Source organism: Microtus ochrogaster, chromosome 4 (genome assembly GCF_000317375.1).
Source record: "Microtus ochrogaster isolate Prairie Vole_2 chromosome 4, MicOch1.0, whole genome shotgun sequence".
Classification (NCBI taxonomy): Eukaryota; Metazoa; Chordata; class Mammalia; order Rodentia; family Cricetidae; genus Microtus; species Microtus ochrogaster.
Genome location: NC_022011.1, coordinates 21,166,743 through 21,184,054, shown reverse-complemented (window position 1 = coordinate 21,184,054; position 17,312 = coordinate 21,166,743). Strand labels below are relative to the sequence as shown.

Here is a 17,312-nt window from a genome sequence, read left to right as displayed (position 1 = left end):
TAGAGCTGCATTTGGGTGTAATTTAATTCCTTCACGTTACATTACATAAAACCATAGGGTGCATATTTCATAGCATACACTAATAGAAAATCACCTTGTTTTTGTCTGTTGCTCTGACATATGATATCACTGTAAATTGGGGGATTCTTCAATTCTTCTAATAGCATAAATAACTAAGCAACTATAGGTTCCACAACTAAATGTAGTTCATTTTCATTTGTTCTAACTATTTTTTCTTACTTATTTTATATTAAGAGAAGTTAGAGACATATAGACACTTGTGGTTATAATGAGGAAATAACAGAATAAATACATTTAGTTTAAAATATGTGTGGTCATTATCTCAAGACACTCTTACTTCTCCCAACTTCAAAATTAGGTCAAAGAAGAAAACATTTCCATTTTCTTCTTAAGTCATCTTTGGTTTGAACTGTATTTATATTCTCTGTGCCTTATTGAGCAGTTCTTTGTGGGATCCCATATCTGATACTGGAAATGTGAAAAGTATATGTATTTGATCATGTTCTCATAGAGCTAATAGTCTGCTAATATATTCAGAGAGAGATGTTCACGATTACTACCTGATGTTAATGTATATATAGAAATAAACACTAGCATAATACTAGAGTATAGAGTAACTAACAGAAAACATACTAACATATATGTCTATACAGATATAATATGAAATACAATCTTAAATATTGTCATAGTGATGAACATCTAACTTTGAAACTAGGACTTCTTAATTCCACACTTTCAAAGAGTTTAATGTTTATTTAATAAACTTATTTTAATGCCACCTTTATTGAAAACATCATATCTAATTAGACATAGCTCCATTGCGTGTGGTTGAGGATTTGTAACTGTACCATTGGGTTTCCAGTCAGTCACAGAACTCTTCTGAGAAGCATGTCCCATGTAGATAGGATTGGGCTTGAAAGCTTAATTAAAGATTGCCGTGCCTTTCCAGGGTTAGAGTATGTCCAATTAAAATGAGCTGCGGTTTGATTAATTGATTCTGGATGTTTCTGCTGAGCTATTTTGTTGGGAACTATCTTCCAATTAATTTTCTATCAATTTACTTGCCATGCTGGATCAGACATAATGAATTCCGGAACTTTACAAACACTGAGTAGCTTGTGCCGTGAATGAATAACCTTTCTGTGTGATTGAATTTAACTGAACCATTCCACACGCATGACAATACCAAGGTCTCAGACCTAAATACCTGGCTAGGTGTTGAGTAGGAAATGAATTAGGACTACATGTTGGTTTTATCCTTCCAACACATATGTTGTTCTCAGAAAATTCTTCTAAGTGACAAGTGTTTTTGTCACAGAATTGGAGCCAGCTCTTTCATAGGCCAATTTGCCATTACTTGTGGCAAGAAGACCTTTAAGATTAAATTTTGATTGTTTTAAAAGACAAACTATTCACGCGCTCTTCTCGATTATTATTGAGGATAATGAGAACAACTTCATTGCCCCAGCATCCTTAGAGACTGAAGGAGCTCACGATTGCTATAGGTGTCTTTAAATGCAAGCCTATAAAAATGATAGGCTCCCTCTGATCTTGACACTGTGGTAGAGGAAGACAGATCAAGTCCCAGCCACAAGCCCATCTAGAGCAAGAAATCAGCAGGGCATACAAGCTGGGCTCAGAACCATGCCAGGGGTTAGAAGTGCTTGGAATCTAGAGCCTGATCCCAGCACAGCATCCTGGGGGAAGAGAGCCCTGCAGAAACAGTGATCTGAACTACAGAAGAGTGCCACGCTAGAAGCTTAGCTTTAGTTATGTCAAATAGTGATCTTAATTGTACAGAGTTCCATTTTTATTTCATGTTTATAAAAAATTTAGAATGGTCAGAGTCTGTTTTTGTTTTGTTTTGAGACAGGGTTGCACTGTGTAGACCCAGCTGTTCTGGAACTCGCTCTGTAGATCAGGCTGGCAGATACCCCTAGTCTCATTTATCCCAGGCTAGCCTCAAAAGTAGCCAAGGATGACCTTAAATTTCCAACTCTCTAGCTTCTACCTTCCCAGTGCTGGAAGCACTGATTTATGAGTGCTGGAGAATGAACCCAAGGACAGGAAAACACTGTAAAATGAACATATTCAACTATATAAAAAGTGTATTACATACTACAGATAGTAAAAATTTCAACACAGATAACACACTTTCAAGGCCCCCCCCTCATATCAGTGAAGTAACACTCTAGTTAGGCAAATGCTCTTTATCGCTAGCCACTTCCCAGCCTTGATGCTAACTCTTAAATTAACAAAAGGAAAAAAAAAACCAAAAGACTACATGTTAAATAACAGTATTTATTTGGTTTTGTTTATTTGTTTTTGAGACAGTCATGCTTTCTAGTCCAGGCTAGACTGAAATTTATAATCCTCCTGCTTCAGTCTTAACTAGTCTATCTTATCAGCATTAGCACTGTTATTTTTAAAGGTCCATTAAAACAAAAAGTCTGGCTGATTTATTTTTGTTAAAAAAAATTGTACAGAGTTCCAGGAGCACGGAAGGAACGAGACCATTGTCCCCCATGCTCAAAGAACTACTGTGGTTGAATGAAGCAGTTTGTATAAGAAAGACTGTCATAGGCAGAATGTCCGGTCTCTTGCCTGAACCAAACATGGCACAGTGGGTATTGCTCTGGCAAAGAGCAAGTCACTTTGGTTTCTTTGCCTAAATCATAGCTCTCTGTATTGAACATATAGAGTATATTTCAAAGAAATGAGCTGTTAGCAGTATCAGGTACACAGTTGTATGCTCTACTCTTAAGATTTTGTTTTCAGTCAAGGGTCGTTAAGGTCTTCCCACTGAGGATAGAAAAGTCTACTCAGAGGTTTTCAGACAGATAATAAAAAAGTACTCCAAGGAAAGAAATAAAATGCCTAAAAACAAATGATATGAACACACAAAAGAAATAAACCGGGAAAACTGTATTTTTAATGAAGAAACACAATTACTATCAAAGAAAATAAGACTGAATTGAAAATTATTACAGTAAGACTATTTGATAGTCTCTTAGCATGACTATATTTTAGCATATCAAAAATGAAAGTCCAAAAAGAAAATATTAAGAATGCGTCATAATTAATAACTTGCATTTTCAAGGCACTTTTAACAACATAAAAATATGAATTTATAACAAGTTAGAAGATACTGATGATAAACTTATATGACAAAGACTTAGCCAAAACAGGGAAAGAATTTTTAAAAATTACTATTTAGAAGAAGGGTGACCCGGTAAGAAATGAGAAACAAATACGAATAGCCACCTCATAAACTGTATAACTCTTATGATCAATGGAGACATGGCTACATCACCTGGTCAATCCATGCAAGTTCTATGATCAAGTAATTATAGTCTTTCATATTCACCCAGCAGAATACAAGCACACGTTCATTTTCTCCCTCAAACTTGCAAGGAAGAATTTGTAATATCCAATCTTGAAATTACTAAAGAAATATATCTTTGTATTGGTTATTTTGGATTTCCCAAAAGATCACGAGGGATACACTTTTGTACAGAGAACCAATATAAAGAACTACAGCTTGCAGCCTCAATGTGATTCGTATACTGATTCCAGTATCAACCGTTGTGTGGGACATTTAGAGACTGCCTGCACCATGTGTTTGCTGATTTGATGCAATCCAAATGTGACATAAATGACTCCTCCCTAAGTCAGGGGTCCTTCCTTCCACCCCTCCTCCCCGACTATTCCAATGGAGTTTAACTTGTGTGGAAACTTGTCAGTGAAAGAGTTTAGACAGGAAACGAAAATTGCAGGGCTGGTAGAATGAAAATCAATTCAGGCCTAATTTAAGAAGCTTCTGGGGGGGGAAAATGCTGAGTTTACAAACCGAAATAGAAAATGACCACTGTCACATTGCAGTTTAAAAAAAAAATGATTGATTCTTTTCTCCCCATCATTTCCGTGGTCAGAGAACATTGGTGAGCGCAAGCAGCAGTGACCTTTATCCCTTTGTTCTCGGTGTTCTATCAAGGTCAAGGACAAAGGCTCAACACGCTGAGCATCTTCAGCCTCCCCGAGGTGATGGGCAGCATTTCTGAGTAGGATGGTGTAAGGTGTTTCATGAATCACACACATGTGTATACATGCACATCCAGTGAAAGAATAAGAAAGGGGTGGTAAAGACATGCTGCCTCTAGTAAGAACAAGAACGGAGAGGGACCGGCTGAAGACATGGCTTGGTGATAGACCACTTGACTTGCATGTTCAAGGACCTGGGTTCAAATCCACGCATCATCAAATAAAGAGAGTTGGGGCTGAGAACACATGGGCCATCATTTTTCATTATGAGAAGCAACCTGATATGATGTTTGGGAGTTTTGAGGGGAAAGGAGATGTCTGTCATATTGATGCTGTAGTTTCCAACCTAATAATCATACACCTGCTTCAAAAAGTTTTGTTCATTTTTATCCATCCTCCAGTGAGAACAGCATCTTGGAGTCACTTTAGGTGATGATAACTATTCTGACGTTACCTAAGCCAGCCTGTTTCTCACCTCTTAGCGTAGAACACCTCTGGTTGTATCCATCACTACCTGACTTCAGTTTCAGTTGTCACAAACAGCTGTTGCCCGGGCAGCTCACAACTTTCAGGTGTTTTATCTGTCTATTTCTACTGGTTTTCCTCGGAAGTGAGAGCACTGCTCTCGCTTAAAATTCTGCTCTGTAGTGCAAACACACTGTCTGGTTGGTCTTCAGAGGCAGGGGTGGGGCAAACAATTGGGTAAACACATTTAATTTTTTATGCTATCTCAATACAACCAGCCACTGCGAAGAGCTGATGAAAACTTTCAATATTTAAAAATTTTAAAATCTCATATGCATGTAATGTCAGTGAACACTGTCAGCATGCTGGTCCGTGAAAAGGAGAAAATGATTGGTCAAATTAAGATACATTGGGAAATCTGCAACTTCTATTTGTGTATATATATATATATATTGACTTAGTTAACATCAAGAAACAGCTTCCAAAAGACTATTGAAATTTCTTGCGTTTCAAGCAGATGAAGCAACTCTAACTTCCTATAGACTTGTGTCCATGCAAGAAGCACTTTTGCAGCTAAATGCTGGACCGGTGAATAAATCACTCTCAGACTACACCTAAGTTAGACTTCCACTTTTTTCACGTGTCTATGCTTGGGCTTCCATATGAATTCAAATACTTTTATTTTCTCCACTCTCCACCCTTAAAGGATCTTTATTAGAATAAAGCCATGCTGAAAGCTGCAGCCTTACTTTCCACAATCATGTTGACTTCACTAGTTTGTCCCTACACCCAAATATAAATGACAGTCATTATGCACACTTGAAAATACTGATTAGTCATAATCATTCCTATGATGGATGGATGAACTACAAATTAAACTCTCGAACTTGTAAGTAAAGGGTATTAAATTACCCTTTAAAATTTCAACCAGAAAATCAATTACATTGTATTAATGCAGAGATTCTCAGTCACCCATATAACCACCAACTCTGAGGAGGGAAGGAGACTTAACTCTCCTATTTATTAGTATGCGAAGCAAGAGTTCCCAAGCAAATGGACCCTTGACACATAACGTGTGTTAAACACACTCTATGAATGGAAAAGCCAGGTTTCCTGGTGAGCATATGACCACAGCACTGGTGGGATTTTGTTAGAAGGGGAGAAAGGCTGTGTGATGTTTTCGCAGCTTTCCTTCAATAGACTGGGTCTTGTTGGAGATGTGAGGCCAGGGAACAACTTTAATCACTGCCGTGAATTCAAATAAAGGGAGAAAAAAGAAAAACTCACAGGAAAATGAAATTGAAAACTAGGAAGCATTATGAGGAACTGAGAGACCCACAAGGAAGCACCTTACAAGTGAGAATTTCGTTATGGGAAAGTCAACAAATGCTGACAGTAACAGCCAATCAATCTGTTTGCAAGTTGTAAGCAGCTACATATAAAACATGGTCCTGCCGTGCTTCAACACATCTATGTCAACTGGGGCTGCTGAGAGCTGTCATGCAGATCTGCAATAGCCTGCTCCCACTGCTTTCCTTCCGTCCACTTCCCTTGTGGCAGTAAATGGGAATTAGAGAAAGAAAGAAGCTAGGTTTTGGCATCCCTTAGCATTAGATGCATTTTCCTTGCAAGGGCCTTCCATGATCCAGTGCATAGCTCGACCTGGCTTCCCGCTGCGTTCCCTCACATTCATTTTTTTCCAGCCACATCGGTTTAGTCCTGTTCCTGAGCTCTGTTGCACTCACTATCACCACTTAGGATGCTACCATTGAGAAGTTCATCTCTAGTCTGCTTCTTCTGGGCTCAACTCAAGGGTTAACATCTCCCCACACCCCAGTTTGAAATGGAAACTCCCAACACTAATCAATGCCCGACACACACTTCTCCAGGTTCCATTTCTACTTTACTTTTTTTCATCATTGAAGGATACGTGTGTGTGTGTGTGTGCATGTGTGTGGTATACATGCATATATAAACATGTATACATACATATGTACCATATCTTCCTTTCATTCTCACCATTGACTACTCTTACCTCTTCTACTGAAATACACTCATAGGGCCGCAGAGGACTTTTTGCTCATAGCAAGTGCTTCATTAAACCCCCTCTAATTACTGCGAATTTTTGCTAGTATGCCACCCACTGAGCTCTAATTCAGTGTAACCTTTTTAATTATAATTTGTCTCTCATGGAGTCTGCCTATAAGGCAAAAACTCTTTATTGGCAAACCTAAAAAAAAATAAGAAAGAAAGATATATCGTGATTTGTTTGATAGGGTATTGTAAATTGGAAGACTAATATTTTGTGTGTGCGCGTTGTTATGTGAACTAGAAAGCTGTCTTCTCCTGGGAGTGGTCTGCTCGGTGGTAGGCATAGCAACAAAAGCAGCCCCTTAGGTGGCATTTTGATAGTCAGGTATCATTACACTACATCATGTCATTGTATCCCCAGTTACCAGTAAGTACAAATGAAGATCTTAATTCATTGAAAATAGAACTTTTTTTTTTGGCAGAGATCTATTTTCCCCCACTGCCTTTGATTTAAACATCATCAAGATTTCCATTGTTAAAATTTTGCAGCGACAAAGCCACTTTAAGCCTGAACACATATGGAGATGTCAAAGGCCCGACTAATTGCCTCCATAAAGATGAAACCTCTTCGATCCTTATTCAAATTATTGCATATGATTGATAGCAAAAGACCTGAGCCGGTTCCAAGCAGTTTTCTGATGTCATATGCTACTTCATTACTGGCACCAGAAATCAAATTAAGGCCAGGATTCCTATCAGGTACAATATATAGTGATGCCATCTCTGGGAAGTTGAGATCCCTCCCAAGGAGGAAAGGTCATCTACAGGCAAACTGCAGCATATTTCACTGAAAACGTTGAGGACAATTTCAGCCTTCTCAATTTCCAAGAATAGTAAGGCTATTTCCAAGCCACTGACAGATTTTAAATTGCAGTCCTTTTTGTTGTGACCATCTCTCATTTTTTTTTTTAAATTCAAGAGATATCTATGCTCGTTTCCTGACTGAGCTTACAGTATGACATTAAGAGAAAAGTTATATATTCCTGCTCAGGTGTACTTTGTTGTTTTTATACTCTTAAATAAGCCAACTGAGTGACCACAAGCTTGTGAGGAGACTGTCTACTAGGGTACTTCAGTTGCGGAAGCTAGTCATTACATTTGTTTTCAGGGAAAAAATACATAATGGAAATAATGAGGACATAAATTTATTAGTAGACCAAAATATGTCTTTTCAGATATGTCACAAGCAAGCTCATCCCTTTCAGTGAAAGGGTGCTAATAACATTGTTAGGCAACAGAAGGTGTAAGCAGGAAGCTGATGAATTCTGTTCTAAATATAGCAGTTGAAGATGTCTGGAGTATAATTTCTGATAATTCATCATTTATCCTGCCTTATCGTGTCTCTGGGTCTTTGTTTACATTAAAATGTATGAGTTGGGATCAAATAAAAGATAATCCTTGAACTTCATGGTACGTAACTTCTGCAAAGTAATTAGCAAAGAAGCCAAGGAAAATTAAACACATGGAGAGGAATTCCAGTCTGGCGCCTTGTAAATGTTGAGTCAATGGACATTGGGGGAGACACTATAAAGCAAGGTATCAGGAGAGAGCTGGAAAAAAATGGGCAAAGTAGAAAAGAAGCTGTTGAAGCTGAGTACCGTCTTTCTTTTTTCTTTCCTACCATCAGCCTAGTTTGGGTGTTAATTGTACAGGTTGAGAAACATCAGCAGTTGGCATTGGCTGCCATTACAAGGGCCTTTCATTTCTGGGAGGAAAGAAATAAACATTTCGAAGATCACACTAATAGCCCTAAATGTAATACACAAGCTTTAACAAATCATGCAGCCGCTATATATTAAGGAGGCAAGTATGCAGAATGAGGATATTGTCGCAGAGATATTTGAGTCTCTTAACTTCTCTCTCTCTCTCTCTCTCTCTCTCTCTCTCTCTCTCTCTCTCTCTCTCTCTCTCTCGGATAGGTATAATACCTATTGCACGAGTAGGTTATTAGGAAGGAGAAGGAATGGGGTACCTGGCCCAGACTGGAATCTGGGTTTTCAATAATTACTGCTCGTTTTTGCTACTAGTTCTTTGTCATCATTTTTCAGGTTGGGATTATTTTATAGTCGCTCATCGCTGGACATGCAGCATACGTTCAATGTTTTACTTTTTTTTTATTTTTTGAAAAAGCAACTTACCCACGAAGAGCTGACTGTTGAGCTGTAGAAGGACATGGCCATCGGTGGGAGCAGCTTGTATCTTTGGCGAGAGCTCATCCACCTGAAGTGATGCCTCTTTCATGTTCCTTTCAACTCTCACGTGATGCCACTGGTTGTCATTGAAGTGCGTGGGTGATTGCACCGAGATCTCGAAAGGTCCATTGCCCACATCAAATGAGAAGGTTACTGTTGTGGGTGCTGGAGAGAGCAGAAGTGAGGCTTTTCCAGATGAGTATCCGATACACTTAAGACAACACCACACAGCAATCATCAGACACAGGGAGCAACGGCATCCAAACAGATCTAACTCTCCACATCTTACTGTGGAAGGACACAGTAAGATATATTTTGTGGTAAAATAACAGAATTTTTAAAAGTTCACCCTCTAACTAATTTTTCATATTGATGAAGATGAAGACTCTTTAGAGAGCACAAAACTAGCATCTGTAATTGATTATACAAAATAATTGCTTCATTGATTCAAAGTTTATATAACTTAACAGCATGAAACATGCATTTGATATTGTGCTATCAATAGAAGACTGAATACATCAAAATAATAAGTGGTTCATTAAATAATTTTGTAATTAATATTAGTCCTTAACTGAAAATTTAAAAACTTTTTCCACTGCTAATGCATTTATCAATATTTTTACTGAATTAACACTTAAATTATTTTCTTGCAAAGCAGATCTTTTTCCCAAGAGGTATGAGCTTCTAAGTGTCAACTGAAGAATTCAGGACTAAATGAAAGTATCCCAAGACTTTCTAGAAAGGACACTTACACCGTAGTTCTATCCGTATGAAGTCGGTGATTCCCAGGTTCTCTAGAAACACCCCAGATAGGGCTGTGGTCTTGAAAAAGAAGGACACATCAGCACTGAGCTCCCCATGGAATGTGGGGAAGTGGAGGTAGGAAGCCTCAGTATTAAAGGAAGCTGCATTCCAAAATGGCCCTGTTTCAAAAACCACAAAAAAGAACAAATTCATGCCATACAAAGAATACTGTAACCATAACTGTCATTTTTCCACTTAGCATTGTGCCTGTTTAAAAAAAATCACAAATTTCGTATAAAACCACTTCTCTTGCCATGTACAGAGTACAGGCCCAGGGTGAGAGCCTCTACAAGGGCTGAAGCCCTGGATTCTTTCCAGCCTACAGGTTCATACAGAAATGCCCCCAAAACAAGAAAACACACTTGCATCCAAAATCCTATCCTCAGCTAAAGTGATACATAAAGAATCTGCTAAACCTTGACTAATTACATAACATTTTTGCATCTTGAAAGTTTAAACACCTAGTTACTTTGACTCAAAAAATTTCTATAGCAGATCCTCGCAACCTGCTCTTCCTCCCATTAACGACCTTGCCAATCTCACCCTGAGATTGACATTCTACAGTCTCCGTTAGTTAAGGACCCAAACACACTTTGTTTATGCAGCACGACTATTGTTAGAAAAAAGATTCTTTCATTCGGAAGCCATTCCTTTCCTTGCTCATAACAGGGGGGTAGATGAAGAAACTTTCTCTAAACACTTACAAATACTCAATATGAGAAAGAGGTGGGAAATGTGAAAGGGTTTGGAACATCAGTTTAGAGATGGAGGAAACAAACCAACTTGTATGGGTTGGAGAAGTGAATCAGTAGTTTAGGCTGTGTATTCATCTTGCAAAGGACCCAAATTTGGTTCCATCCCCCCACATCATGGAGCTCATAACAGCCCTGTAACTCCAGCTTCAGGATATCCAAGTCTCTTTTTCTGGCCTCCATAGGTACCTCAACTCAGAACAACCCATCCCCCCCCCCCAACATACACACAGACATGTAATGAGACCTAGAAATAAATCTTTAAAAAAACGAAGTTAATTATATTTTCTGTCTAAACGCAGTGCATTCATCTTCACTTTCTTTGGTGGATATGTGCAACTTTTCTTTAGAAAGAAATATTCGACTGATATGTAGGAAGAAATATGGAAAATGAAATATAAATTCAAAGGCAGAGCCGCCAGGATGAAATCCAGCTGGATATATTGAGCTGATATGGAGAATTATCCAGAAAAAAAAATGAGTTATGTGCCTCAGCTGCCGCCAGCAGTTCTCAGCTCATCAGCTAGAACTAGGCATCCTTAGTGAGAAGCCACTCCACCCACCCTCTCATCAAGGATTAACAACCTCCTAGCTAAATTACCTTCCTCCAGGAAGGATAGCCTGGTCCTCCGGAGTCAGAAACTGTTGTTCTAAAGAAAGACTTCATCTTAGCAAAGAGCAGAGATCCCGCTACTTGGAAGTCACAAACGTGACTGTCTCCACCTGCCCTTGAAATGTTCTCTTCTCTGTTGACACTGGGAAGAACAGCACACAAGTCTACTATTTGATTCTTTGCTTTGTTTCTGTTTTTCATGTGGGTTTGACTCAAAAGTCAAATTTCTGTTGTATGTGGACAATTTAAAACTGCGTGTATGTAGTTGGGAAAAAACGTAGTCTGTGAGATCTCACCATGTCCCTCTAGCTAAGCTAACTTACACATTATCTGAGTTCTGTCAAGGCTCTGTCTTGCATCCTTTCGATAGTTACATCTGTATATCAGACCCTTGGATCTTAGTCTATGAAAATATGCACAAAATGAAAAATGTCAACTTAGGGATAAAAGTACATCTGTGCCCTTTAACGTGCTAACCGGATCTCCTTTAAAAACAAGGGGTGACATGCCTTTCTCTTAAAATGCTAGATATAAGGTCAAAATAAATATGTAACTTTAAATTATGGGATCCTACTAAATATGATCTCATGTGCTTAGGAAGGGAATGATCAGGACTCAGGCTTAAATTATGTAATATATTTTTATATTATATACTATAAAATCAAGGTTTTGTTTGCTACATATTGTATTTATAACTAACCCAATAGAGCTTCATATGGAAGACTTCAGGGAATGGTTGAAACTGAAGGACAGTCTTTGAATTAATTCCCTCTATACAGTAAGTGCTCTCAGGCTATTGAAAACAATTTATTGCTTTAGGAAGCTAAAACACTCTTACACACAATAATACATTTTGCTTAGTTAGGAAACCCCACTTTACAAATTCACAATAGGTGGTGAATGAGGAAAGAACCTTTCATGAGATTAAGAAATTACTGCTAATTCAAGAAAATTACAAAGAAAGCCAAGGCCACTGTGAATATTGATGGGATGGTGTACAATGGCGTGTGAAGCCTCATCTCCGTATTTCCTGTGCACCCAAGAGAATCTGGGTAGTCTAAGAGAAGGGAGGAGAGGTAGAGATCTGTAGCAATAGCAGTAAATTGTAAATCCTTGCAAGGGGAGTCTGTAAAGAAGGGGATTAGAGAGTCCCTACGCTGTCCAGGAGCAGATCTGAAACACTGCATCATTTATTGCCAGGCAAATAAGATGCTCTCTTTAATCATTTCAATGAAAACACATCATAAATGGCTAGACTGTAGAGATGAACCAGTCAGTAAAACACTTGCTATGTAAGCACAAGGGCCTGAGTTCGGATCCTCAGCACCCGTGTATTAAATTCCGGTGTGACAGCATGCTTCTGTAATTCCAGGGCTAGGATGGGGGAGATAAGTGAGCTTCAGCTTCAGCGAGAGACACCTTCTTCTCAGACAACAAGGTGGAGAGTGACTGAGAAAAACACGTGATGTCAACCTCTGGTCTCTGTGTGCGTGTGCACACAAGCATAAATGGATACGCACAAACGACACATCAAGACGCATTATTCTATAATATTAATACTTAGTGATAATTAGCTAATTAGTAATTAAATATTACCTAATTAAAACAATGTGAATCAGAGAAAAATTAAGTTCTTTTAAATTTTCATAACTGTACAATATGTATGTGTCTATAAAGGTATATGTATCCATTCTAAATCAGAGTCAATGTACTTATTTATGCAAAAAAAGAACATGTAATAAGTATTTGATTTCATGTGTAAACATTTTTATAAAGCCCCTTAAGGAATTAGAATTTAGCACTATTTAACACTAAGTGTAGTTTAAAAAGTTACTAAGCATTTAGTTCTCTCATAAGTAGAATAGCTTTTAAAAAAGAATTCTTGAAAAAGTAATATTTTTCTTAGGATTATTGAAATGAAATTGAGGGAAGTGAGTGATAAGAATTCTTTCTTAAAAGTAAATTTCATATATATGTAATATTAAAATATTGATGAGAAGTATTTTACCAGTCAATTGTGTCTTCTAAATATTTATAAGCCATTAAAATTAGCTTAAAAATATAAATTTCTTAACAGAAATGAAACACCAAGCTTAATTACATCTTGTTTCATTGGAATACAAAAACTGAAGTATTGGTTTAATAATTCACTGGTGCCTCTTTTTAGCATGTCTGTATTATTTTCAACAATTTTTGAACCCCCACTGAAATCCATATATGTAAAAATGAGGGTGGAGCAAATGAAATCTGGCTGGGGAGAATCACAGTGTGTGGGTGATAGACCAGTTAAAAAGGGAGCGATGTTATTCATGAGTGTTTGCATACAGTAAAATATCCCTGCTGTCCCCGCCAACATGTTCAACATAGTTGGCATGATTTTTACCTCTTACAAAAGCAGAGCAGAGATTGCCTTTGCAATCAAAGGGCTTTTACAAATAATCTGAAGCATATTTTTTATTATTCTTATAATAATTTTATAATTTTATGCAAAAGTGGATATCAGTAACAAAGGGAAAGACACACACGTACATATTATTTAATTTTTCAAGGACATACAAACTTAATTTGCAAAAGGCTGGAAAAATCGTATTTGTGTTGGCAAAGTGTGCATATATATATATTTCTGTGTGTGTGCATGGCCACAAACAAGCATACATACACATGTGGCCAAAAGTCAACCTCGGCTGTCATTCTCCAGGATCTGCCCACTTTGTTTTTGAAACAAGATCTCTCATTGCAGGCAGGACCCCTGAAGCTCATGGACCAAACTGAGTAAGAGATTGTCTGGCCAGCAAGTCCCAGGTGTCTACCCATCTCTGCTCCCACAGGACTTTTTTGGGTGCTGGAACTGAATTAAATTGCCTGCACCTGTACAGTAAACATTTTCTGATTGAGCTATCTCCCCAGCCCCAGGAATGAATTTTTTTCTTTTTATTCAAATAACACTTATTTACTTTACATACCAACCAATTTCGACTTCTTCCCCTTTCTCATCTACCCCCCTCCCCATCCACTCCTCCTTCATCTCCATTCACAAAGAATGAAATTTTGATGCAAACAACCAACTACTTTCATTCTAGGTATAAGAGGGTGTATAAAATTGTGAACAAGGTTACTAATGTTCATTTAAGTTTGTTTAAGTTTAGTGTTGCTTATATGTCCTTCATTCCTATGAAGATCAGAGTGACAATGGAAAATGTATAAGGTTATGTGAGATACCAGAAATAAAGATCTTTCCATAAGTCACATTCTCTTTTGTTTCAAGCAATTTATGTTGAACTATCCAATGACAACATTCTAGTATATGAAGAAGAACATATATCAAATGCAAAATATATCTCACCTACCCAATATTAATTCCCTACATTAACATGTATACTTAAGCAGTAAGCTTTGAGTCGAGTTACTCATTTGAGAAAAAAAAATCATCAATCACTTATAACCAAACCTAGGTATTTAAGTAACATGAAATAGATATTTTGGTAGAAGCACAATAAATAAGCATAAATTAACAGCTTCCTATCAAGCAGATGCCAATGAAAAAGAAGTTCTTTTACTCATACATTTACTGTCAGAAAATAGCTTCATACTCAGAATATTGCCTGAGAATGTTGTTAAAATGTTTTAATCCTCTCATGGACTGTAAAAAGACCTCCTACCATCTTTCTGTAATTGCATAATACATACTTTATAGTAGACCACCACTGTTTTTAAGTTATCATACTTTGGTCCTTCAACCATTTATAGTCAGACACATCAGATTCTTATTCCAATGCATTTTTATATATTAATTAACTTGTTGGAAGACTTCATTGACCATACTCACCCAAAATAAGAGCTATTACATTATTTATTATCCAAGGACCTCTGCGTACGTGGCTTACAATCTTTATTTGGGCTTAAGTATAAACAACCTTTAAAGGACACGCTATGTAAACATTTGTTGGATCAAGTACAAGGCTAAGTGAGAACACTATATGCTAATTTGCCAGCGCCATTTATGGCTTACGCTTTACATGAATCCCATGATCTGGGAGGGTGACTTAGCACCTGCCCTGTTTCCAAGCATCCAAATTCCCATGTTTCATCCTTAAACTTCTCTATAATTAGAAAGGGAAAGAGACATTCTCTAATCACCCGCCTTACCTTCCTCTTCCCTGTTAGCACTCGCTACACTCTGCAGCCTCTCAGTACAATCCCAAACTGTTCCTATTCCAAACTTTTCTATATCTGGTCTCTTCTTTCAGTACAACCGTGATATTAATTCTCCCATCTTACAAAACAAATTCTGCAATGTTACGTTCTTCCCACCCACTACTAATTTCCCCATTGTTTCACATCCCACTGCTTTTCTGGGTCTGTTCTAGGCTCTGATCTCCCACGCATAGCTCCGTAACTCTCCTAAAGAAGCCATTGTCAATGTCAGTGATGATCTCCACACTGTTCAATTCAGTTGTCACAATTCCTTCCTTACATAAGCTATCAACATTTAACATAATTGATTGTACTTTCTCCCCGGAAGCACTTCCTTCGCTTGGAGTTCAGGATGCCCACACTTTTCTGTCTTTCTCACTGGTGATACATAATTCTCAGTCTTCCTTCCTCCTCTTCATCTACTTCAACTGATCACTGTGGAAATATCCCAAGACTCTGCCACTACACAGCTCCATCCACAATAACTCTGTTTTGTGGCTGTAAACCTATTTATTCTATATGACTATATGTCTCAAGCCTGGACTGTTCAACATGACAACACCACATCTCTATTTCAAGTTACGATGACATCTAGGCTTTTAGAGGTCTAAAATTGAAACTCCTTCCAATAATTATATCTTCTTGACCCTGTAAATAGCCTTTTCCATTTCAATACATGCCAGTTCCATGTATTGAATGCCTTTAACTATTATGTCAAACACATCTCTATCATTTTCTTAGCCTTTCCTCTTGAAAATGACACCAATTCGTCAGCAAACTTTATTAATCCCCCCCTCTATACAATACCCACATCATGCCTCTCATCATTGCACCATACTCCAAGCCACTATGATCTTTCAGCATAATTAATAATGCGGCATCATATCACTCATCATCTTCCTTTGATCCTATCCTGCTGAGTCTCACTAAAAGATAAATCATAAGAACCCTCAACTCAGAACTCGCTAATGTTCTCCAGGATCACTGATGTTGAAAAATAGTGACGTCTAAATCTTCCCAGATATGACCACCAGTTTCCTCGCTGGCATTCTTGCCATTCTTAGCTCGCTCACTGTGCCCTGTAGTGGCATTTCACTTGTATTTTAATAAATAAAACTTGCCTGAGGATCAGAAAAATAAAAGAGCAGCACTGGCCAACCTTATAGACCAGGCAGCAATAACACACACCTTTAATCCCAGTAGACACTCTAGCTTGCCATAGAAACCAGACAGTAGTGGTGAATGCCTTTAATCCGAGAACTAAAAAGGATTATAAAACGGGAAGAGACAGCTCTCAGACTCAGTCTCACTCTGAGATTCCTGGAGGCAGGATCGCCATTTTTGGACTGAGGTAGAGGTAAGAGTCAGTGGACGGCTGTTTTAGTTGGACTTTCAGGTTGAACCCCAATATCTATCTCTGAGCATTTATTAGTCATGCATCATTCCCCCCAGCACTTTGTTACATGAATCCATGCATTTATAAATCTATGTCAGCTATGTCCCTATCTGAATCACTGCTCTGAGTTCCTCTTGCTTTGAGACTCTTGCAAAGATACACACAAGCCTTGTTTCCTTAGTCTCTTCAGTCTTGTCTTTATTTGAATGTTGCTTTCTTAATGGTCCTTTAACAATCTTCTTGCTTAAAATTCCCTTTATTTTGCATTAATTATACCCTTGTTTTTTTCACAGCTCCTGTTAGCACCTATCATAACATATACTTTCCTGGATTATTGGCTTCTGTTTCCATGAAAATGTAAATACCAAGAACACGCCATAAGCATATTCTATTTCTCTCTCTTTCCCCCTCTCTCTCTCCCATAACCCCATAGTATAATGTATACTATCAATCAATACCTACTAAAAATTATACACTTTCCTTTGTCATTGTAGCCACTGAAAAGCTTGGAATAATTCCTACTGTTTAAATTTTAAGTATTCTAAGAAATACATTCAATTTTTTATTAAATAAATGGAAATAATGCATGGAATAAAGAAAAGGAGAGGAGAGGGAGAATAAAAGATAGAGGATGATAAGATGACAATGTTAAGAAAATAGGGAAAGGAAAAAAGGAAGGAAGGAAGGAAGGAAGGAAGGAAGGAAGGAAGGAAGGAAGGACGAAAGGAAGGAAGGAAGGAAGG

General features: G+C 37.8%; 1 protein-coding gene across 1 annotated transcript in view; it reads right to left on the bottom strand.

Annotated features, from left to right (window-relative positions):
* The window catches only part of Cntnap4 (contactin associated protein like 4), a 292,183-nt gene that overhangs the window by 35,405 nt on the left and 239,466 nt on the right, over positions 1-17,312 (bottom strand). Inside the window, exons 16-17 of the mRNA XM_005345710.2 lie at positions 9,563-9,733; positions 8,757-8,975 (exon numbers count right to left, since the gene is read on the bottom strand). Coding sequence (XP_005345767.1) covers positions 8,757-8,975; positions 9,563-9,733 — 390 coding nt within the window. The remainder of the gene's footprint in view (positions 1-8,756; positions 8,976-9,562; positions 9,734-17,312) is intronic.